Below are 24088 nucleotides of genomic sequence, written 5' to 3'. Positions count from 1 at the left end.
CTGGATGCTTGGTGGAATATTCATTTTGAATCAAAATTCCCTATGGAGATCAATCAACTCAGGTGATCTTGGCGAAATAAGAGGAAATATGTTAATAATGCCAAGTGAGAAATACTTAGAATGAGGAAAGGCAAACCATTTCTAAACACGTCCTGTAAGTACTTTGAGAGTTGAGCGGAAAAGAAAACATGTGTTGTTCAAGGACAAGAGATTCATTCGCGAGTAGTACACAGATCAAAATGAAAAGAGGCATTTCTTTCATATATCCTACACATTACAGGTGACCATAGTCAAGCCCCTTTGAGCCTTTACATGTGGAGAATTTTTACAAAATACCCCTGTCAAGAACCACCCCACAACGGGGCAAATTTGGAGGTTTTGGTTGACATTCTGTGGAGGAAAAGATGAGAAAAACTTCTTTACCCTTACTTGTATTAATCTTTTTGTGGTAACTTCAGGTGAGTCCTTATGGAAGCTTGAAACATCCCAAAATGAAGAAGATCATTCATTTCTCTATCCAAACACTCATACCATTTGCTTAGCCAAGTTGAGCCTGAATATTCATTTCTAAAGCCCGAGTGGTGATTATCTTTCCACCTTGGGGAAAGGCACATGATTTACCATGGCGATTGGTGCTTATGTCACAACAAGTAAAAAATCTCGAAAGTCCTAGGAGCTCAAAAGATTCAAATGAGCAAAAGTCAAATGAAAACTAGGGGGCATGAAAAAGCAGTGTGCCTGGTAAAAGCAAGGCCAATGCCCATTGTAAAAAAAAGAGCAAAAAGAAAAGTTGCATCAAGAGAAAAATTCTCATGAAAAAAAAGGGGAATGTCAAAAGCAAAATGCTTACAAAGAAAAAATCATTGCAAATGCAAAAGTCATTAGAGAAAAGAGCAAAGCTCTTACATTAAAATGATTAGTCAATGGACTTTCGAGACAAGTTGGATTTCAAAAGTCAAGTGCCTTCAAAAAGATTGGATGATATGGTAATAATGTCTTGATAATCACCAACTCCTAAATCCCATTTGAGAATTTCTGAGCCTTTCGAGACTTTCACCGAATCAATATTACAACCATTTCCCAAAGTCTCTTCTGATTGGGATGATTCAAGTGAAAATAAGGACTTTATAAAGAAGCTGTCGCTTGAAGAAGTGGAGGCAAGGTTGTCTTATCTTATCTAAAGGTTTCTTGACTTGTAAACTTGGCGAAGATGACAATCAATAATTATTTCATTTCTTAGCTGTCAATGCTTATCCGTTGTTGAAACCATGACCAAGCCCGCATTATAGTCCTTTAAAAGACCTCTTAGATTGGTCAATGTGTACTTATTGCGAATGATTCTCAAAACCCTCGATAGCGGTTATGTGAGATATATTGAGTGATTAGACTATTTCCAACATCAATGGATGGGAGTAAACAACCTTCTCTGAGAGCTTGCGAGAAGCCCTTTCTGACTAAGGAACTCTTGTTTGGTATATTTAACTAGCCCTTTTCATGAGCCAATGTCTTTTGACGAAGATTTGTCTCTTAAGGGAATTTGATGATTAATGATGTCTTTCAAGCCTAAAGGCAATTTTGCGATATTGAAGGATGTTGAATGCTTTCCAAACAATTGAATCCATCCTGAATTGCTCATACGATCAATATTTTCTCATGGATGATACCCTTTTGATATTGTCTCTCATGACATATAATCAAAAGACATTGATCTCACATGGTATGCCTTCATTACCAGAGCATTTGGTATAACACATTCCATCAAATGTGCAATATCCATTTTGGAATCTTTTGATTGACAGGTACGGCAAGCTCTAACAGCTCGAAATCATTCTTACATGAGAAGTCTTCCCCAAGTGAGATCATGCTTTCTGAAGGTTTGTGCGTTTGTCCTTAAACCACACAATGCAAAGGTTTGTGCATTTATTGCATAACACTCTGATTTCACAAGGTTCCAGGTCTTTCCTAGAACCCCGACTTCAAAAGTTCTGGGTCTTCCTTTAAACCTTGATTTCGAAAGGTTCCGGGTCTTCCTACAAACCCCGATTTCAAAGGTTCCGGGTCTTTCCTAAAATCCCGATTTTAAAAGGTTCCGTGTCTTTCCTGAAACCCCGATTTCAAAAGGTTCTGGGTCTTTCCTGAAACCCTCATTTCAAAAGGTTCCGGGTCTTCCCTTAAACCCCGATTTCAAAAAGGTTCTGGGTTTTTTCCTGAAACCCTGATTTCAAAATATTCCGGGTCTTCCTTTACACTCTTTCAAAAGGTTTGTGGTCCAACCTTAAATCACGCTTTTCAAAATGTTTGTGATCCAACCTTAAACCACGTTTCCAAAGGTTTGTGGTCCAACCTTAAAACACGTTTCCAAAGGTTTGTGGTCCAACCTTAAACCACTCTTTCAAAAGGTTTGTGGTCCAACCTTAAACCACTCTTTCCAAAAGATTTGTGGTCCAACCTTAAACTACACTTCCAAAGGTTTGTGGTCCAACCTTAAACCACGTTTCCAAAGGTTTGTGGTCCAACCTTAAATCACGTTTCCAAAGGTTTGTGGTCCAACCTTAAACCACTCTTTCACAAGGTTTGTGGTCCAACCTTAAACTACGCATCAAAGGTTTGTGGTCCAATCTTAAACCACGCTTCCAAGGTTTGTGGTCCAACCTTAAACCACGCATCAAAGGTTTGTGGTCCAACCTTAAACCACGCTTCCAAGGTTTGTGGTCCAACCTTAAACTACGCATCAAAGGTTTGTGGTTCAACCTTAAACCACGATTTCCAAAAGCTTGTGGTCCAACTTTAAACCACACCTTATTCATCTTATTTTATTTTACTTATTTCATTCTCATCTTATTTTGTTTTATTTTATTTTATTTTATTTTTTCTCTTGCGTAAAGCCAACTTTCGCTTGCCTTCCGCTGACAAATTTAGGTGTCTTTTGTCTTTGAAGGGAACCTCTTCGAACTCCCCTTCAAAGAGGGGCAGCTGTTGACACCTAAATTTTGTCCAAATCATTTAGGGTTTTATCGCAAAAAATTAGGGTTTAATTCTTAACCCCTAAACCAAAAATATTCTCATTAAATTTCTTGGCATATAGATGTTAGGTGCATTTGCATTAATAGAATTTAGTGAAAACATATTTTCCTTTTGTTTTATTTATTTATTTAAAAAAAGTATTATAAATTTAAAAAAAAAAGAAAGTAAAAAAGATAAAAACAAAAGAGAGAAGAGACAAAAGAGGGGAAGGCCATCTGCTTTCTCTCAGAGAGTGCACGTCAGAAGGGGGGCTACGAGAAGAGAAGCCAAAAGAAAAGGAAAGGAAAAGCCAAAGGTAAAATGACCAAAAAAAAATTAAAAAAAGACCGAGCTTTTCTTCTTACTCTGTTGACAGCGCAATCCATTCACAAAAAAGGTAGAACGCAGCAAGAAGCAGAAGCGATGCAGAAGGGCAGGCTGATCAACGGCAGCTTTAAGCTGAAAATAGAAAGAAAAAGAGCTGGCTTCGTTGACTGATCGGGGACCGTTTTGGAGGGACACCAAAGAGAGAGGGCCGGCGGGAATCTAAAAGGAGGAGGCTTGGAACGAGAGAGAAAAAAAGCGGAGAGAACGAGAGAGCAAAGCGGAGAGAACGAGAGGGGAAAAGAGAAGAGAACTTGAAGAGCTTCCGGAGAGAATAGACTGGAGGGGGAGGCAAAACCGAGAGAGAATCGAGGGAGCCAAGAACGCAAAGAGAGTTAGAAGAAGAAGAAAAAAACGGAGACCGACTGAGAGTTGAGGGGAATCGGAGAGATCCGACTCTCACCCACTCGCCGGAACGTCGCCTGAGCCACCGCCGAGGCCCCAGTTGTCGCGCCTCTCTTCGGTCAACCCCGAACCAGGTGGGTTTTGCATCCTTTTCTTCCCCTATTTTTGTCCCCCTTCCCCTGCCTCTGGGGTGCCGGGCGCACTGAGCCTATTCGGTGGTCGCCCGGCCCCATCGAAGGAAGCTAACTCGTTTTTGACACTCAATGAACCTTTTCCAAACATCACGTGTCAAAAAAAAAAAAGACTACGAATCGTGTCGAGATTAGGCATTTAGCTCCCTTTTCAAGTTGCCTAACACCTGTTTGCCAAAATGCTTCAACGAAGTTCTTTGAGTTTATGACCCCGAGTTTGATCTTGCGTTTTCGGGTCGTTTTTGTGCAAACTGAGACCTTATTGTGGCAAAAAACAGTTGTATGGGTCTTCTCACTTCACGTTTGAATTGAAAACCGCATCAAATCTCACTCTAGAACATTTTTATGAACTCGCACATCACATGTTCGACGAAATGCCTAAATGGAGGTCCGAGTTATTTTTTGCGAATCGGTGCTTGAAACTCGATTTTTATGCTTGATTGGTTCCCATATTGGTCGAATGGTGTCTGACTTCGTGTTTTCTCTGTGGTTTCTTTCGGTTTTGTGGCATATCTTGCATCGTTCGAGTCGGCCATGGACGTGACCTTCGCCGGAGCTCCATTCTCCTTTGCCCAGTTACACCTGTGGCTCGAAGCCGCCACTGTCAGTTCGCTCTTTTCCATGTCGTGTATGCTTGGTTGTTTGGGTTTTACGTTTTCTTGTGGCCGAAAGTTTGGGGATCGGAGAATGAATCTTGGTTGCCGGTGTCGTTCGGCAGCCGGAGTTAGCCGAAGGTTCGGCGGATGGGGGGGTCGATGGTGAGAGCGTGAGCCCAGTGTAGGTAGTCGGCGTTGGCGGCCCGCGTCGTCGGTCGGAGGCCCAAAAGCGTTCTTGGTGAGGTCTCGGTTGAAGAATAGGAGTTCTCGGTGAAGAACAGTAGGAAGCAGGGAAGCTTTCTGGGCAGGAAGGTCAATCGCAGGAGGGGATGAAGAAGAAAGAAGAATAATAAAAAAGGAAAAAAGAAACAAAAGAAAAAGAAAGAAAAAGAAAAAAGGAAAACCGAAAGAAAAGAATAAAAAATAGAAAGGAGCAGGGAATGGGGATCCCGGGTCATGTGTCGGGCGGATCGGGTCAGGGGACCTGGTCCGGAATTATTATATTAAGACATTAAAAAATACTAAATAATTCAAAAATTCAAAAAAATATTAAAATATTAAAAATTCCAAAAAATTCGAAAATGTTTAAAAACCCAAAAAAATATTAAAAGTCTGAAAAACATTAAAAAATTCAGAAAATTAAAAAAATATTAAAAAATTCAGAAAAATTCAAAAAAAAAATCAGAAAATTAGGAGATGTTCAGAAATCAGTTTGGGCTTAATTTCACTAGATTTTAGGTTAAAAACTCAAAACAAAAAAAATGAAAAAATGAGAAAAAACCCTCTAAAAAATTCCCAAAAATCGGACAAGCCATGAGGGCTTTACTTTAGGGCTTTTGATTGCCTTTTCTTTTTTAGAGACGATGCTAGGTCACTGGTTGCTTGTTTTCCTTGTGATTATTTGGTTGCGCGCCTTTAATTTATTGGTTGGTATTTTCTATTTTTAGCATGGTTAGACGGAATTTTAGCTTTTTCGATAGGCTGCCTAGTACGTTAATTTGCAAGTAATCAAGTTTAGGTACCGAAAGGGCACTAGTAGATCGCTAGTGTAATCAAGTCTCCGTACCCATTGAATCTCTGGTTCGTAGAAGTGAAGCATTCCTCCCGTGTTTCATTTGGGTGTCTAATTGGCCCACCAAAAATTGATTAGTGGCGACTCCTAGGTGAAATTGATTTCCATGTTAATAACTTTAACTTAAGTTGTGAATTGGTATGAGCTTGGGAGAGCTCGAGCTAGGTTTAACTTAGTAATCCATTAGCCTAACCCCTTAGGCGGCGGGGCCTGGTTCGGGGAGGTCGCGACAGACATGTGGCACCACGTGTCGGCCATTGAATGGACCAACCCCAGGGTGACGTGATGGGGCGTACCCATTATGCTACGGTGGGTCATGTGTAGCCAACGGTGGGTTTTAAGGTAATATTTTACTCTTTCATAAATAGAAATTTTGTACAGTTATCACGTTTTTATGCTCAGAAACTCGTCCGAAAAAAAGAAATAGTATTTTTTTTTCTAAAACAAAATTATTTCCGGAAACATAAATGTTACCAAACAACCCTTAGATGGCTGTTATGTACTTACGTTACGCGATATGCGACACGTGTCAAAGGTGGGCCTGCTTGTTAGAAACTTTAAAATTCTCTTCCCGTTGCTTCGTTACTCTCTGATACTCCGCTCTCTCTGCTCTCTCAGTGTCGAGAATGACGCCGGCTCTCTCTCTCTCTCTCTCTCTCTCTCTCTCTCTATGTCCTCCACGACTCAACTCTGTTCTCTTCGTCCCTCCAGGCCTCCCCTCTTCGCGGCCAAGACAGCTCTCCACTCTACTCTCTCTTGTTCGACGAACCATGCCTCTGCCGTCGCCTCCGCTGTTGCTTATCGGAGGGGCATCGATGGCTCCAATCCGCTGTCCAACGAGCTCGAATTGAACTTCCACGAGCTTCACTCCCATTTTGCGAAGGGGTCTTTCTCTTCACTCTTGTCCACGCCACCTCCGCCTCTGCCTACGCGGTTGCCTTCCCGGCTCCGATTCGACCTCTGCATCAAACGAGCTCAGGTTAGGGTTTTTCCCCTTTTGGCGATCACTTACTGCTAGCGCTTCTAATTTATGAGAATTCTGTCTGTTGATTTCTTGTGTCATACGCTCCGATGGCGTTTTTCCTTTGTTCGATCGATCGCCTGTTTTACGAGGTCACTCCGAAAATTTTCTTTGAGCAAGCTAAATTGGGAATGGAATGCGTGTGACGCAGACGATGGCTTCGCGAATGGTCCAAAAATGCGCAAGGTTTGTAAGAGTTTTGTTGATCCTTAATTTGAGTTTTGTTGGAGAGCATCCTATTGGACAAGTAATTGTTCGAAAGGAGATATTGATATACAATTTTATTGCAATAGGATGTATGGAGATCATTATTTGAGCACCGTTGGGACCCGATCGCCACGTGGCGCCATGTGATGACCATTGAATGAGCCGGCCCCATGGTGACGCGGTGGGGCCTGCTCATTATGCACAAAGGAGAAAGAAGAAGGAGGTAAATCATGAGACGCAGCAATTAATAAAGAGAAAGAGAAGACTAAAATTTGAACAAGGGAAAGGTTGGACCTGACCGATATGTGGCGCCACATGTCGGCCATTGAATGAACCGGGCCCACGGTGACGTGGTGGGGTAGGCCCATTACACCCAAAAGGAGAAAGAAGAAGGAGGGAGATCACATGAAGAAGACGCAGCAATTAATAAAAAGAAAAAAGGAGGCAAAAGTTTGAACGAGAGAAAGGAGGAACCCGGTCGACACGTGCCATCACGTGTTGACCATTGAATGGGCGGGCTCCACGATGACTTGGTCGGGCCTGCCTATTAAAGAAGAAGTAGGGAGATCACAGGAAGAAGACGTAGCAATTAATGAAGAGAAAGAGAAGGCAAAAGTTTAAACGAGAGAAAGATAGGACCCAGCCGACACGTGGTGCCACGTGTCGGCCATTGTAGTGGGATCGGCCCATTACGCACAAAGGAGAAAGAAGAAGGTAGGAGATCGCAGGAAAAATACATAGCAATTACTAAAGAGAAAGATGAGGCACAAATTTTAACGAGGGAAATGTGGAACAAGGCTGACAAGGGTGCGAATGATAACCATTCTGTTCCAAAAATAATTCCTGGAACAGAAATAGATTTTATTTCTATTCCCGAGACGAGTTTCTGAGGAAAGAAACCCGTTTGATAACGACCAAAAAATTCTATTTCTGGAACAAAGACCCATTTGATAATAGCATAAAATTTTTATTTCCTAGAACATAAATCCGTTTGATAACAACACAAATTTATATTTCCCAGAACAAAAATCCATTTTTTTAGAAATGGTCTCTAAAATGAAAATCAATCAAAATACCAAAACCCTAATAAAGCCATAAAGGCTTATTCATTCAAAGGAGTATGTTGTTTTTTTAGGATTTTAGGGTTTTTTAGGGGTAAAAATTCCTTTTGGGGGTTAAACCCCTTTTAGGGTTTTTTAGGGGTTAAAACCCTTTTTAAATCTCTAAACAAAAGAGTCTTCAAAAATATCATTTGGGCACCTCAAAAATTTAAATTTCACTCAAAGTGGGTGGCTACAGGTATTCTAATTCATTCTATGAAGTTTTGAAATTTTTAATTTTTTGATTATTTTTTTGAAAAAATTCACCAAATTTCCTCTTTTCCCGAAATCTGACTTTTTTTATTTTCTGGAAATTTTTATGAATTTTTCTGGAATTTTTCAATTTTTATGGATTTTCTGAATTTTTTTGAGATTTTTATGAATTTTCCGGATTTTCTATTTTTTTTTATGAATTTTATGAATTTTCTAATTTTTTAATGATTTTTCTAATTTTTTTAAGAATTTTTTTATTTTCCACCAGGAATGAACCGAACCGAAGCAGTTCGGACCGGTCTGACCAGGTTAAACCGGAGCCAAATTTAGGAAGAGATGTATTTTGAAGAGAAAAGGCAGGTTCTTTTAGAAATGATTTTTATTTCTCGTCTAGAAATAGAAAACCTACTTTTTTTTTTCTTGTGATTTTTTATCCAGAGCTAGTTCTTGAATAAAAAGTCGTACCACAAATAGAAAAATGAAATTGCGTTATCAAACGGATTTCTACTCCAAACCTGTTCTCGGGAACAGAAAACTAATTCTAGACAGAAATAGAACGGTTATCATGCGCGCCCCGCCCCAAGTGATGCCATGTGCCGGCCATTGAATGGGCCTGCCCTAGGGTGACATGGTGGGGCTTGCCCATTACGCTACGGCGGGTCATGTGTAGCCAACGGTGGGTTTTTTCAAATTTGAAATAAATTAAAGCGTCGAGCTTGCACAAGTCGCAAAACAAGATGTGAGTGCACTTATCCCCGTTTGTGATGCATAATATTTGATAGTGAGTGTTGCTGGTTTGCGCAGATACTAGAATCGAGGTGACTAACCACAGTGGAGTCGAGGGACAAAAATATCCACAAATTTGTACACTTGGTACTAAAACAAACACACTTTTTAATAGACCAAAGAAAAGCATGAACTTTCGTTATCCACTGTTGATTTGCCGTCCAAAGAGGTTTATTGACATCTTAGGTGGCTAATGGCAGTGACATAACTAACCCAAAATGATGCCATTTCGCTACGATTTAAGGATTATTTGCTTGATTCGTGGTGAAATCAATGATTTGAACCTCTAATTTGCAAACATGATACACTAATTGAACTTCATGGTTTGCTTAAACTCCACAAATCAGCTCAAAACAGTGATCTAAATCCTAATTTGCAAACTCAATTTGGGGCAAAATCTTAGGCACTTTGTAAACTTGATTTGGAGCTAAACTTATTATGTCTCTCTGTTATCTGAAAAGAATGAATCAAAACCCAACTCAAACCACATCATTTTTATTTAAAAATACAGGTGTTGGTTTGCTCGGTTGACGTGTCTATTGTACACGTCGCCGCTCTTAGCCATGCTAATGTAGCATAACCATTTTTTCCAGAAAATGATAATGTTGGATCCATTTGTCCATTGAGTAAAAGTTTATGCTTTCTTTTGGATCATTTCAAAAGTGAGGTTATCTTTGTCCTGGGGTATAAGTTCGTGAATATTTCTGGCCTGTGAGCTAAAATTCGTGCTTTAATTCGGGTTTCAGACGGGTTTATTTTTGTCCTAAGGGTATCCGTGCTTTTTTCTGGCATTTGGTCAAAGGAAAGTTGTCCAAGTGTTTTAGTCCTGATTTGGACATCATCTCACGTGCACTACCGTAAATAACATAATAATCTATGTTATGACATAATACATCTACTGGCCATAGAGTTCAATCTCTGCGTTCACCATGCGTTACTTCTCTTTTATCTTACCTTAGGTCACTATTACACAAATCAAATACTTCGTTAGGAACTTATCCTAGATATTTAGATTTCTCATTTTTCTTACACAATATAAAAAATTTCATGCTTATCGCCAATTTATTTTCTTAAATGTAGCCTTTTAGCTGACATTACCTTCATCACAAACATTAACACGGATTTAGATTTGCTATGAAAGTATTCGTAACTATGGAAACAAATATGCCCGCACAAAGCGCATGCCAATTATCGTACTCCCTAATGTTAAAAGTGAGACATCAAACATGAAAATGACTCCTTGTTTTGCTAGGCACGGGCCCAACAATTCCATTCTTCATCGCGACAAAAGAACTTTTTTTTCCCATTTATTGGATCATCTTTTATGTACCAATTCTGCCGGCATTAGACTTATCAAACGAGTAGGTCGGGTCGGGTTCGGGTCAGGTCGGGTCGAAAATGGTTCGACCCAAATAGGCCTGTAATGAAAATATAATGACCCATATCCAACCCATACTTGACCCGATCCATATAGCTAAAATATTTCCATACTTAGGCTCCGTTCGTTTGGCGAAAAATATTATGTTTTTGGAAAATGTTTTCCCGGAAGTCATTTTCCTGGAAAATGTTTTTCCAGAATTTAATTTTTCGGTGTTCGGCTGAAATCTGAAAAAGTCTCGGAAAATACTTTCCAGTGTTCGGCGACCACCGGCGGTCGGCGGCGGGTGACTGACGGCGGCAACCGGCGACCGGCAGCGGCGGCTAGCGACCGGCGGCGGCGACCGGTGGCTGACGACCGGCGACGAAGACCAACGGCCACCTACGGGAGTGGCGGAAGGCGACTAGGGAGGATAGAAAATATTGAAAATCTGGTGAAAGAAGAAGAAGACTGTGAAAAATGACTTCCTCTTTTGAGAAAGAGGAAGTCATTTTCCACAAATTTGTTCATGTTTTCCCTCATTGAGGGAAAATTTTTTCCGCCCCCGAACACTGGAAAACCCAGAAAATGTTTTCCTGGAAAATATTTTTCGCCAAACGAACGCAGCATTAACTCAATCTAGGAAAACTTATACCCAAACTGAGATGAGAGTGCGGAGTGAGTGAGCACGAGATTGAGTGAGGGCAAGAGAGGTGAATTGAGTTTAAATAAGTTGTAAACCCATTTATGACCCATTTACGACCCATTTTGACCCATTTAACACCCATATTATGTTTATACCCATTTATAACCTATTTAGTGAATATAACTAATCAATTTATGACATATTTAGTGAATATAACTAACTAATTTATGACTCATTTACTGATATATGGGTTACGAGATGAGTTTATAACCCATTTTGACAGGTTTAGCTGGCATGTCGGTCCACGTACCCTTCCTTTGCCCAATTGGTCCACCAGCAAGCTCTAGCGCTCAATCTTTTTGAGAAGTTTTCCACCTTGCTGCACGAGCAAGGGGAAAAATGTTTTGCAAAAAAAAATCATTTATAAAATATTTTTTAAAAAATAATTACTTATATCACTTACGAAAATGAACGAACGAAAAATATTTTCGTTGTCTACAAAAAATTTTTAGACATAATGAAAACATTGTTCATTGATTAATTGTTTCAAGCGGTACAAACTATCATTTTGAGAAAAAAAAGTATTTTTTCAAATCATTTATTTTTCGCGAAACAAATGATGTCTTAGTGAAAATACATCAAAGACCATGTAGAGAGGGAAATAGATTTTACTTACGCTTATTTTTATTATCAAAGGAGGAAAGTGTTAATTTGATGGCTTTTTATTGATCGTGCAGAAATATTATATATTCTCCTAAAAAGCCTTCTAAAGAAGCTTTTCTGTTTTTCTTCTATTGATCTTAACTGACAAAAGCCTTTCTAAAGAAAGGGAGAAAACACTCCTTAAGACAAAAGCAGTCCTTTCTGAGGAGTACCCGAGATTAATGCTTGTTTATGCAGGTTCACCAAATTTGTCTCTCTTTAGTCTTTGTCAAGCAGATACATTAACTATTACTCTGCTGGAGTGATTTAGGGACGCCGATTTTTCTAAATAGTAGCTGGAAATTGCTGTGTCTTTCACACTTATAACCTTTCTCATTAGGTTTTGGAACACACCCCAAAACACGGTTAATTTCTCACATTCTCGAGTTCCCTTACTTTTTCTCGAAAAAGTTTTCTATTAAGTAAAATAGCCACAATTCTAAATAATTAACGAGTTCATCATAAAAACACGAGTCTATTCATAATAAAGAAAATGTTTATGTCTAATAGTAACATACTTCTAAGACATAATAACACAGAGTAAAATACATAATATAAATATTGTTCCTTCTATAGTTTCACACACTTAAACATGGATGATCTATAGACTAAAAACGAAGTCATAAATGGCTCAGTACATATCTATTTACTTGAATATTCTACAAGGCACCCTATAAAAAGGGATATATATGTGTCACAAGTCCTTTGAGAGCGCCTTGATCTAGGCTTGTCCTTAGCGCATTATCCATTATCGGTTGGGTCAAGCATGTGTCAACATAGCATACGTCCTTCTCTCATCTTCTCTTCAATCGGGGCAATACCTACCTCGTATATTCATTTTTATCTTGTAATTTCTTGTGTGCCTGCAAATCTGGTGAAGTATTCTCATCTCCGCTACACTCATTCTCAAGCACTTGAAAACAACCAAAGTTTCTCTTTCTAAAGCTCTGCGATTTGGCATGCAGTGGCACTGTGTTAGTGCACTTAACACAAGTTGGAAAAGCTAAACCTTACTGTAACTTTTACTTTGTCTTATGTTTTGGATCTCTACTTTAGAACACAGTGTCATCTCATTCTTCCATTTGGTTAGGAGTTGCAAGCTTAAGCCGCTATAATGGATGAAAGAGGGTTCATTCCTTTTCCATTAGTTTAATGGAAATGGAACATGTTCTCTGCTAACGGTTCCGCAAGAGCAAGGTACTTGACTTAATTTCAGTTCCTGAGATTTAAACTTCATGACATAGAGAGTGACTCGTTTGGTAGGTTTACTGTCAGCATTTGGCATTACAGCGGCTCTATATGTGAGTAGAAGCTGAAAGGCAGAATTTGTTTAATGGTTTGGTGCAATCTTAGACTATCTGGTCTTTCAGCACTGATGAAGGATGCTGTCGCATTTTGCTGGGGTAAACTGCACTTAGCATCATCGTGGGGAAAAAAGTTTTCAGCATAACTGTTTTTGGTGCATGCATTTAAACAAGGAAAGAAGCGGGACACTTGAAGGGGTTGGAGTTGCTTACTCAGAATGTTATGTATCTAAGCGAGTGTAGAAGATTTTCAGTGAAAAACTTAACCTATTTTGTTGAGATTATACATGTACGTGTGGGTCTCAGTGTGGCCACAATTATCGCATTCTTGAGCAATGCAGGGCTTTTAACATTCTCTCTAGTTTAAACTGATGGCGATGGACAACAGTTGACAAGAATGTCTTACTTGTGATGGAAACGCACATGGTGTGCTAAGACATGTAAACATGAGGTTCGAAGGAGTTACTAATGCCATGTTAAGGGATTCACCACCCAAAAACTTAAGTATATATGTGTATAAGGCCCAGATTTATTGCTGAGCAATTTTGGATTCTAAAGTTTTGATTTGTTGTTCGATACAATTGAGGGCCTACTTGTTCTTGTGGCATTTGATACAAAATAATATTGTACTAGGCAGTATGTTTCTCATACATATAGGATGCCATCATTTTGTGCCTTTAATTCAACACCCTTTCAATTATCTCGGCAATGACTCTTAGGCTGCGTTTGGTTCAACATTTGGATCGGCATTTACCAAATGCTAGCATTTGGAATGTTGAAAGCCCAAAGCTGGTCCAGACCAGCTTTGGGCTTTTAGCATTCGACAAATGCTGATTCCAAATTTTTTGTCCCCAAACTACCCTCACTTATTTTAGTTTATTCCGGTTTTGCCCCTCCTGTTACTGTTCATCTTCTTCGTGAGGTGGCCGGTTAGGGAGGCCGGCGAGGGCGGCCGGCACCGGATCGGGCCGGCAAGAGGCCGGCGGCCGTCGCCCGAGGCCGGGCAACCCTCGGCGAGGGTTGTGCGACCCAAGGTGAGGGCCGCGCGACTTAGGTGCTGACCGCCTAGGTCGTGTGACTCAGGCAGCCAGGACCCAGGAGCCGGACGCCTGGGTCACGCGACTCAGGCGGCCGCCTGGGTCCTGTGACCCTTGCCGAGGGTCGCCCGGCCTCGGGCGACGGCCGCCCGGCCTCGGGCAACGGTCGCCGGCACCAGATCTGGGTTGCCGGCGGTTGCCCAACCTCGGGCGACAGCCACCGGCGCCAGATTTAGCTCGCTGGCGGCCGTAGCTCTGGCAAATGGTAAGTTAGGTTTTTTTTTTTTTAATAAAAAACATAATTCCCAAAGCCCTTTTGCAAAAAAAATTTACCAAACACTAATTAGGCCAAAGTAGCTTTACAAAGAATTTTTTACTAAACACCATTTGCATTTCCTCAAGAGGCTTTAACCTAAAGGTATTTGCATTCCCCTAAGTAGCATTTCCAAAGTTGAACCAAACGCACCCTCAAGAACTGCAGTACCATTTTGAACTTGCTGATATTCGCGTCATCAATACTTCAGTCATTACAGCACTAAGCGAACTCGTTTGAGTTAATATCAATTAAGAAAATCACCAAGTAAAGAAAAACAACGTCCTTAATTGTTGATGTACTTAACAGTCTTCCATCATAGGTCAGTTTGGGAACAAAAATATGCTGCTGTTCCGAGAATCAAGTTATATCCATGAGAATGCAAAAGTTTTTATGGGTTCATGCTGCAAGCATTAGAGAAGTATTGAAAAGTGCCCCAAGCGCCTCAACACCAACTACATTGATTTGCAGCAAATCCATTGGCATACTTGCCAATCTTATGTGACAAAAGATGGCAATCGATGGGACAGTGGAAATTGAATTGGTTCTTAATTTGTGAATGCAATTTCATGCGAGTGGAAGTGAATATATCTTGACTTGTGGCTTTCACTTTCCGGCCAATTTTAGCTGGAGCTTCGGTCAAAGTGCATGTCATGTTTTAACTAATTCACCATTATTTTTGGAGGGTCTGGTTTTTAAATATCAAAATTAGATAGGGAAATAAACAAACGGAACATAGAAGAGGGGAAGGGGACTGTGCACAGCGGTGGCGAGCGCTTCAAGCACTATGCCGCCGCCAAATACAATGTAGAAGAGAGTCAACATTAAGCATGCGCTGTTCCATTAGTTCTTTCACTGTCGAATCCATCTTCTTCCTCGAGAACTCATCAAGTGGGAGACCTACATCAAGACCACAGAACATGACCAAATCCCAAGACGACTAAATAGGCCACAAACCAAAATACAAAGACAAGTTTCCAAAAAACAGTTTAATGAAAAGATTGAAGTGCCACAAAGTGCAAGATAAACATCTCGGACCAACAACAGTTTCCGGACAGAATTTGTTAGAAGAAAGTGCAAATAATGAAGATTGTAATTGATTTTAATGGGAAAATAGAATTTTGTATACCCTGCACGATGGTCCATTCTCCATTGCGACAAGTTACCGGGAAGGAATAGATGAGGCCAACAGGTACATTGTAAGAGCCATCAGAATACACCCCCATGGAAACCCACCTACCCTGAGAAAGTGCAGTCCAAAGAACGAGAGTTCAGAACAAACAAGCCTAACTAAAAGCTCAATGGAATCGAGTAAAAAGGAAAAGGAAAAAGACACCGGTACTTCTGGAGTTCCAAGCACCCAGTCATGGATGTGGTCGCAGGCACCTTGGGCAATAGATCTTGCCCTTAAATCCCACGGAGATTGAGAAATTTCAGCAGTGCGTTCTTGGAAATCAGTAATAAACCCTCCATCATTCCACCTTCAGCAAATAAAATTTTTTACAACTACAGAAAACTCAAATCATAATACCAACTAAATCCGTCAATAATCAACTCAAAGATGGTTTTCTCACCATGCATCATCGTTAATGAGTTCACGCACAAGATATTCACCAGATGATGTATTAACCATAGCATGATTGACATCTGGATATTGAGTTGACGAGTGATTTCCCCATATGATAACATTTTTCACAACATAATCTGGAACATTCAACCTCTGCGAAATCCGACTCAATGCCCGATTATGATCGGGTCTAGTGAGACAAGTAATGTTATTGAGAGGAATAGATGGTGCAAATTCCTTCAAAACCAATGCAAGCCTATCTGCAGGATTTGCAATGACCAAAACCTGCGGAAGAAAGAGAAAACAGAAAGTTCGTACACACGCATATATTGTTTCAAACATCCCTCGATGAAAATAACTTCTATAGGCACTTCATAGAAGATCAAACTACGAATGTCATAAATTTATAATATATACTTTTTAAAATATCATCCTACCATAATTCCATGCTATCATTGACCAACAGTCATCTCAGGACATTGCCATGCAATGTTGTCTATTTACCAATTAGTCAACCAAGTTTTCGTGCAGAGGAAATTAAAAGATTTCAAGAAGAAAAGACATTCACCTATTTGCAGATTAACATGATGAGCTGCATCTATTTACCAATTAGCCAACCAAATTATCGTGCCGAGGAAATTAAGAGATTTCATAAAATAAAATAAAAAAGCATTTCACCTATTTGCATATTAAGTCATCCATAGAAATGGGAAGGAAAGCAAATCAAGTTTTCAGATCAAATGAACATTTTTGAAACTCCGACGATTAGCGAGCAAGAGTCCTATTCTATCTATAATTACTCTATTCAAGTGAAAAAAGACACGAGGTCCAATTCACAAGCATGCCAAAAGGTCAAAGTTCTTGTAATTGACATCTCCATGTAGGCCTCCAGCTCACACCATTCCTTGAAAAAAAAAAAAGAAGAAGAAACTTACCTTGCAATTGGCGGCTGCATGCTTTTCTAAAGCATCAACCTGTCTCTTGTAAATCCCAAAACTATTCGCCATCGCTTCCAATCTAAAGGTTTTGGTTTTCCCTAAAAACTCACCTATCAGGATTGCAAATCCAATGCCTTTGCATGCCTGCTCAACGTTGGTTGTTACAACCACACCTAATTCAAGTGCCACATTAGATCATCCTATTATATGGATTTATAACCAAACACTACATGGTGTACTACGTGATAACTATCACGCCCAAGACGACGAGAACATCAGCTTAATAGTAACAAAGAAGCTACACAAACCTTCAAGAAGAGGTAGTACAGAATCCATCAATGCTCTCTCCAGATCTTCCAGTGCCTTCACATTAGTTGCACTATGAAACAGGTGTAGAATTACAGGCTGGTCATAACCTAGCATCACTCCCCTAGCGATCAAACAAACAAGATCCTGTGCAATTGGCCCTACATGATGAAACAAGGTCTCTCATATTTGTACATTCAAAACCTGGAAAAGTCTACTAGATACAATTGGATGCACCAAACTTCTTCCGTGGACAATCCAAATTGGTGGTCAACAAGTAAACCGAAATATGCGGCAATCGCGACCTGTAGGTTATATTTTAGTAAAAGATGCTATCTTTAAGTGAGAAAGAACAAACTTATCTGAAATAAAGCGGAAAATGCAAAAGAAAAAAGAAAAAAAGACTACTGAACGAGTATAATTTCACCCTAGCAAAGCCAAATTCAGGAGACAATGTTCATGGTTTTCCACTACACCACAGGCCACTCAGCTTATTCTATTGCCGACGTTAAGAGATGAGATACAAATAAGAGGATAACGTTAATTCCGTTTGCAGTAATCGTTTAATCTTCCAGTGCCTCTACATTAGGATCCACCCTACCAAAGTCACATCTCACAATGAATCCAAACTGAAAGCACAAGAGCCCTTCTTACCAAAATCTCACAAAAAGCACAAAACCAACACGATCTCGATACTAAGAATCATCGCGAAACCATTCGACCACAATCAAACAAAAGCAAGATGGGATCCACCCAAAAAACAGAAAAAAAAAAAAAACGAATGGAACTCTTACGAGGAGATAAAAAAAAAACGATTCTATAAAGGATGACGCAACCAGAACAGAACAGCTCGCCGCATCGAACGATGGACGACACGGGTTCAGATTTCTAAAATCCTCGTAGCAACACAAGAGATTACCAAAATAAGAAGAAATAGCAGATGTGAATCCGACCATACCTCCAGCATCAGTCACGAGAACTCGGACTGCTTCCTGCCTCGCCATTGATGGATCGGAGATGTAGACCGAGAGAGAGAGAGAAAGAGAGACAAAGAAATTCCAAGATCTCGAAGAGAAGAGTGACTGAGTGGGCAGGGGGGGACTCTGAGATCGGCGAGGCGCGAGACGTACATACATTAGGCGCACGACCTAGGGGTATAATTGTCATTTCGATCCGTCGTGGGCCGCGACACGGCACCGTTTTTCGTTAAGCTGCCAATCGCAGTTAGCAAATGTACGAGAGGATTCCCATGTGTTTCCCTTCGAGAAAACATTCAGCGGTTGCTGAGCACCACGTCATCAGCCTACGTAGCGCCCATGTTCCACCTAAAAGACGACACGTGTCGCATGACATGGCAATGGAAGGAAGCCCTTAGTAAATATTTATTGCCTCTTGCGTTCTCGCTCTCTCTCCTCTCTCCTCTCTCCTCTCTCCTTTCTGTAACGTGAAGGAGGTCCTTTTCTTTCTCTCTTCTGCAACCCCATTCTCTCTTCCTCTGCTGAGCTCACTCGAAGGCCTCCCCTCCTTCTTCTTCATCACCTTCGGCCTCGCCTTTCCGACTCCGGCTCCAGAAACCGCCTGGATCGGGTTCCGATTTCGGGCTCGGACGATTTTGATGGGGGAAGTGATTTCCTTTTGGCGGCTAAAAATTGAATCTTGACTTCCCAAACACACTGAAATTCCAGTGCAGACGCTCATTCTCATCGGCTTTCGTAGCTTCATCTGCTAAACCCATCTTCTCTCTACGAGCTTCCCTCGGAAACTCTCGACACCCTGATGGCACGGTTGCCGCCGTTGAGCTTGCACAAGTTGCTAGACGAGATGTGAGTGAATTGGGACTCTCATCCTGTTCCGTGATGCCCTAATATCTCATAGCCAGCGTGTCTGGTTTCCGCACTTCCTCGAATTGAGGGGACTGACTCGCTACTGCGGAGTCCGAGTATAGCAAGCCATGCAAATCATTCTTTTGATTTTACGATCCAATCTGTCTGTTGATTTCTCCGTGTCTTTCGCCGCCCTATGGTGTGTTTTCCTTTCCTTTTTCGACCGACCGACCGACCGTCCGTCTGTTTTTCTTTCTTTGATCAGGCCAGAAGGGAAACGGGATGAGTATGTCTCGGATGGTACGAATTGCCCAAGGTTTGTAAAGGGTTTGTCATTCCCTTAATTTGAGTTTTTTGTTAGAGAGCTATCCTATCAGACGAGTCATCGTTTCGAGAGAAGACATTGAATGCGAGTTTTATTGGAAATAGGAATCCAAGCTTCAATGATGCGTGGAGGTCACTGTGCCAGCAGCGCTGGAGGTTGAAACTTGCCATGCAAAAACCGGTTGATTGGCATGATGCATACGACGGGTTGTTCTTTCAGAAGTACGACGAATAGTTTTTAAATTGGACGTCGGGCAAATATTCATCTTCCGCGATCGTCTTGATTCGTTCGCTCTTCTTGTTGGATATTAGGGGCGAAGACGAAGCAGAAGAGGCCGCATTGCTCCGGTCGCTTTCTGGGCTGCGCTGGCAGGAGCTCCTCGACCAGAATCAACCAGCTGATTGGCATCAGGCATATTGTCATACGCACTTACAGAAGTACGACGAATAGTTTTAAATTAGACGTCGGGTATATATTTATTTTCCACGAACGCTTTGATTTGTTCGCTCTTCTTGTTGGAAATCAGTTGCCTAGACGAAGCAGCAGAGGCTCTAGTGCGCCCGTCCTTTGATGGGAAGATGGGCGAAATAAGAATCTCAGGTATATTTCCTATGGTCTTTCGTTTCCTTTCTCAGATATTACTTGTCAAACATGAAGCTTTGAAGGTGAGAATACGAGTCTAAGACGGGCTTCGATACCTTATTCGTAATGATACGCATTAGCCATCCATTAAAACTCTCTTTCTTGGGAGTACTTACTTTCTGCAGTCTGGTCCTTTGTCCTCCCCAGATCATATCTTGGAATTTCTCGGTTGTAAGGGGCGAACTGATACTTCTACATCCAAGTTCTCGCAACTTTATCAGCACTGTGAACGTTTTGCACCCTGCTTGAGGTAATTTTCCGTAGAATTGTGTTGATGACGTGATAGTATAACCTTTCTTATATAATCGGATATGCTGCCTACTTCTCATTCAGAGTCCGTACCGTAATGTATAGCGAAATTGTTTTCCAGCGGAAGTGAGAAACCGTGTTTCTGTTGTATGTTTTTGTTGCTCTGCAGAAATCTGAAACTTCGAGAGGTGCTGTGCGTTGAAGAAACTTGTGTAAGCTACACTCAGATTCTTATTCCTTTGTTATGGGTATCGCTTTGAAAATCTGTCATGTTGTGTGGGTAGATCTTCGAAGCATATTGAACAGAATAGATCCCAGCACTTAATCACGAGGTCTAACATGAATATCATATTGAGTGTGTACTGGGGTGAGCCCATAAATGGGGGTCTGTTGGCCAAAGAGTTGAAAGAAAATAAAAATACATCGTTTAATCTTACTTTAGTTTTTCCCTTTTGCAGCATCTATTGAAGAATTCTAGATTGGAAAGTTTGGCACTTTGGGGGAGCAGAACGAGGAAGCATGTAAGTTATCCTTCCCTCCAACCACCTTCTCCATACATGACTAAAGGCGGACATATCCATGGACCCACCCATGCGCTTCTCTTAGAAATCCTTCTAAGAAGAGCAGACAATGGGAGACAACTTGATATTTAAAGTAGAAGGTAGTGCAAGGCAGGCATGCTGGAACACCCTTTTTGCATCTCTTTGGCTGATGATTGGGAAGTAAGGCAATTGGGATACTGTGGTTAGTGAAGTAGTCGCAGTCTTAAAAAATCGCGACACCTTTTCAGATATAAATTTTTGGCTCTCCTCTTTATGCTTTGAGTTTCGGGTAGATTGCTTAATAAGGGGGTATTCAAGAGGATTTCACTCCTAGTTTTTACTGTGGACTTTTAATCCAAATTTTGTTCGACAACAGAAGCCAATAAAAAAATATGACATATCACAAGCTAACACGGGTTGATCTGAACTTCCATGGTTTCTTTTGTGGTTTGGTCAAAGCCACAAAGTTAACAAATGTAAGCATAATATTTTCCAAACACTAATTTTGACAAAGGCCATTGCTATAGCTAGCAGTCACATGTCACGGCTAAAGCCAAAGAAAGCCATTCTGGGGATGATGCTTTTTACATCTGTCTGCTTCTAGACTGACCATCTCTTCACTCACTCAAGCATCTGCACAAGTAAGCCAGCATCTCTGAAGATTGAATACTTCAACTCTGCAACAACCTCATGGCATGATAGAGGCAGTGTAGATCTGCACTTTCTGCCAAAAGTGCTTCCTTTTGTTACCTGTACCATGTTCAACAGGAGAGAGTCTTGGGCAATGGCCATTGTGGTCAAACCAAGTGTATATATGAAGTATAGATGGCATGAGGTTCACTTGCACTTCTTAGCAACTGATTACAAGCAAAGACACAGGATTTGACATGAACATGGGTAGTTGTGCTTTAATATAGGTAGCGCACGTGAGATGATGTCCAAATTCAGGACTATATATATCTCCTAAGCATTCTTCACATATTAATTAAATCCTTTGCCCTTCTATTTTGGATATGCAAGCTTATAAAATACGATTCTACAGGTCCGTGCCTTACGCCAACTTGCCTTACGCCAACTTCTGCTCCAGAATCGTGAAACATTAACATCCCTTCACTTTATTCACTGCCAGCCTCCTTTACCTTCTGTATTATCGTCATTTCTTTCATCTACAAGGTAATTTCTGTTTTGTGCTGTAACCTGTTGTGTTCTGATTTTTTCAAGTGCTATAAAGTGAAGATTTAGAATGACCCAGTAAATTTCACCGGTTTTGCTTTTGAAACTTTTGCTTTCAGGTGCTTGCATTCACTGCAATTTGATAACGTCCAGCTGGACAGAAACTATGCTGACCTGATATTTACTACACTTCTCGATGCTTCGTGTGACCTATCCGTCCTCGATCTCTGTAACAATGAGGTGCATGGTACACATTTTTTTCTTTCCATCGTTTTTTTTTTCAGGGAAAAAACTAACTTCAAAGTCAAATGTACTTTTCTTGCAGATATCAGGATGCCTTTCTAGTTTCACCTGGATATACGAAGGTACCGGAATCTCATCTACGGAAGCTGCCAAACCATTTGCTTCTTTACGTGTGCTCAAACTGAGGTATCTCCCCTTTTTCTTGGTACACTTGTTTACCTGGATACAACATACAGCAGATACTTGGATGCAGACAGAATGAATGGTTTTGGATAGAGGATTCGGTGATTAATGGCTCGATACAATCGTAGACATCCTCTTATTGTGCTTATTTTTAATATCGGTATCTCTTGCATTCAGGAGAAATGATCTTCACGAACAAGATGCAGCCGATCTGAGGCACGTTCTTGTTCACATGCCTGCCTTGCGGACATTGGATTTAAGTGAGAATCCAATTGGCGATGATGGGCTTAGGTCAGTTTTACTTATAGCTAGTTTCTTTTTTTTTTCTTTTTTTTTTTTGACAGTATCTTCCCCTTGCAGGCATCTAATTCCATTTTTGGCCGAGGCATCTGGAAAAAGCTTTTCCTTGGCTGCCTTGAGTCTGGAAAAGTGCAACCTTTCAGCTAGTGGGGTTATTGAATTGCTAAACGTCCTATCAACATTAGATGAATCACTCAGTTCTCTTTCTATTTCAAATAACAAGCTTGGCAGGTCCTTCCTCTATCCTGACAACTATTTTTAATTCCTGGAGCTTATTTATATTCTGGTTTGTTGAATTTGTCTTATGTCTATTCAGCCATGTAGCGGAAGCCTTGGTGAAGTTTATGGGTACATCAGTTGAAGTACTCAAGATAGGTGCTGTTGAGTTGGGTTCATCTGGCTTTCGACAGCTACAAAAAGTGACGCACAACAAGCTTCTCAAAATTGATATGAGGTTAACACTGGACTTTCTATTCAGCGACTTTTATAGGACATTCACCATATTTAACCTAAGTCATTTATTTTGCTTGGTATAGGGAAAATGACGGTGGGATTGAATCGGCGAAATTTTTGTCGAAGCTCCTTGAATGCGCGCCGGAGCTTCTTGCAGTCGATGCTGCATACAATATTATGCCTCCGGAATCTCTCCCTATCATATGCTCGGCATTGGAAGCTATGACAGGTAATTTCATTCCATAAATACCTTGTAAGTTCTTCTTTTGGCTGATACAAATGACTTCACCATACACTTGCGACATAGGTAATCTTGTGCTCCTGAACTTGAGAGGACATAATTTCGACAAACTTGCCAATGATGCTAGCGTGCTTGTTGATCTTGAGCGGGATGGAAGACTTCGTATATAGACACCCCGATGATGATGATGATCGCCTGCCAAATGTGACAATTGGGTAAGGAACTCCATGCGCGTATGATTAACTTGTGACAGTTGGGTGAGGAACTCCATGCGTGTATGATTAACTCCGTATGTCTTTCCTTTCAGGTACTCTTGGATTGCTGTTGAGAGTATGAGAGACTACATTTGGTCTTATCAGTCATCTCAAGCGGCATCGCCGTTTTTAGGGCTGTACAGAGAGTTTTTAACTTAACAGGCACCGGGTTTTTATGGCCAATACAAGATTCGAGCAACTTTTTCTTTTCGCCTTATGGAGTATGATTAGCTGGACTATCTGTGAGCTTTTGACTATCTGCTGTGATGCAGTTGGAGTATCTTTGGCAATTCTAACTCGTCCAATTGCGCGAATTCTGTAAGATTTCTTGATCGAGAACTGTCTGGCCTTCGGTGAACCCTTTGGAGTATAGCCTAGTCGGAATCTCTTTCTGCTCCAAACAATGGTTATTACATTGCCCAACCCTCAGAAGTTTTTTATAAGAAAAAATCAGCCAACCTGTAAATTTCCATCGATATCTTTCTTTATACTATTCTGAAATCAATAAAATATAATAAATTGTCAAACGTCAGAATAGCAAAGCCCGGCAGGATGGAGCAAAAGCGAAAGAG

General features: G+C 40.7%; 2 protein-coding genes across 4 annotated transcripts; one reads left to right on the top strand and one right to left on the bottom strand.

The window, feature by feature from the left end:
- Positions 1–14971: 14971 nt before the first annotated feature.
- On the bottom strand, positions 14972–18139 carry LOC115683579 (malate dehydrogenase, cytoplasmic-like). Of its 2 annotated transcripts, none has more exons than XM_056311307.1 (7): positions 18047–18139; positions 17091–17249; positions 16780–16955; positions 15852–16129; positions 15614–15758; positions 15407–15518; positions 14972–15177 (listed from the first exon to the last, which is right to left on the bottom strand). In XM_056311307.1, the coding sequence occupies exons 1-7, from the start codon at positions 18090–18092 to the stop codon at positions 15056–15058; spliced, it is 1038 nt and encodes a 345-aa protein (XP_056167282.1). In that variant the 5' UTR covers positions 18093–18139; the 3' UTR covers positions 14972–15055. The 2 variants fall into 2 exon arrangements, with proteins under 2 accessions (XP_056167282.1, XP_030463972.1); XM_030608112.2 differs by having other exon boundaries at positions 15620–15758.
- Positions 18140–18513: 374 nt separating this feature from the next.
- Positions 18514–23874, top strand: LOC115683525 (uncharacterized). Of its 2 annotated transcripts, none has more exons than XM_056321375.1 (17): positions 18514–18911; positions 19177–19227; positions 19341–19457; positions 19548–19673; positions 19763–19836; positions 20026–20128; positions 20297–20339; positions 20586–20648; positions 21712–21842; positions 21962–22082; positions 22168–22271; positions 22446–22559; positions 22629–22799; positions 22885–23022; positions 23105–23250; positions 23390–23477; positions 23570–23874. In XM_056321375.1, exons 1-17 carry the CDS (start codon positions 18865–18867, stop codon positions 23673–23675), a joined length of 1743 nt encoding a protein of 580 aa, XP_056177350.1. In that variant the 5' UTR covers positions 18514–18864; the 3' UTR covers positions 23676–23874. The 2 variants fall into 2 exon arrangements, with proteins under 2 accessions (XP_056177350.1, XP_030463918.1); XM_030608058.2 differs by having other exon boundaries at positions 23329–23477.
- Positions 23875–24088: the final 214 nt, after the last annotated feature.

Source organism: Syzygium oleosum, unplaced genomic scaffold, assembly GCF_021117445.2.
Source record: "Syzygium oleosum isolate NSW1041296 unplaced genomic scaffold, Sole_v2.1 Sole_v2.01, whole genome shotgun sequence".
Lineage (NCBI taxonomy): Eukaryota > Viridiplantae > Streptophyta > Magnoliopsida > Myrtales > Myrtaceae > Syzygium > Syzygium oleosum.
Note: the sequence above shows the minus strand (reverse complement) of the source record. Positions and strands in the feature narration are given on the sequence as shown.

What these genes read in the sequence shown, in the direction of transcription:
- LOC115683579 (XM_056311307.1), bottom strand. Translation starts at nt 18,092, where the DNA reads ATGGCGAGGCAGGAAGCAGTCCGAGTTCTCGTGACTGATGCTGGAG. An exon ending in TCTCGTGACTGATGCTGGAG is followed by an intron (nt 17,250 to 18,046) that starts GTATGGTCGGAT and finishes TTCATCATGTAG; the next exon opens with GGCCAATTGCACAGGATCTT. An exon ending in CTCATTAACGATGATGCATG is followed by an intron (nt 15,759 to 15,851) that starts GTGAGAAAACCA and finishes TATTTGCTGAAG; the next exon opens with GTGGAATGATGGAGGGTTTA.
- LOC115683525 (XM_056321375.1), top strand. Translation starts at nt 18,865, where the DNA reads ATGGCACGGTTGCCGCCGTTGAGCTTGCACAAGTTGCTAGACGAGAT. An exon ending in ATTGGCGATGATGGGCTTAG is followed by an intron (nt 22,560 to 22,628) that starts GTCAGTTTTACT and finishes TTCCCCTTGCAG; the next exon opens with GCATCTAATTCCATTTTTGG. An exon ending in GGCATTGGAAGCTATGACAG is followed by an intron (nt 23,251 to 23,389) that starts GTAATTTCATTC and finishes CAATGATGCTAG; the next exon opens with CGTGCTTGTTGATCTTGAGC.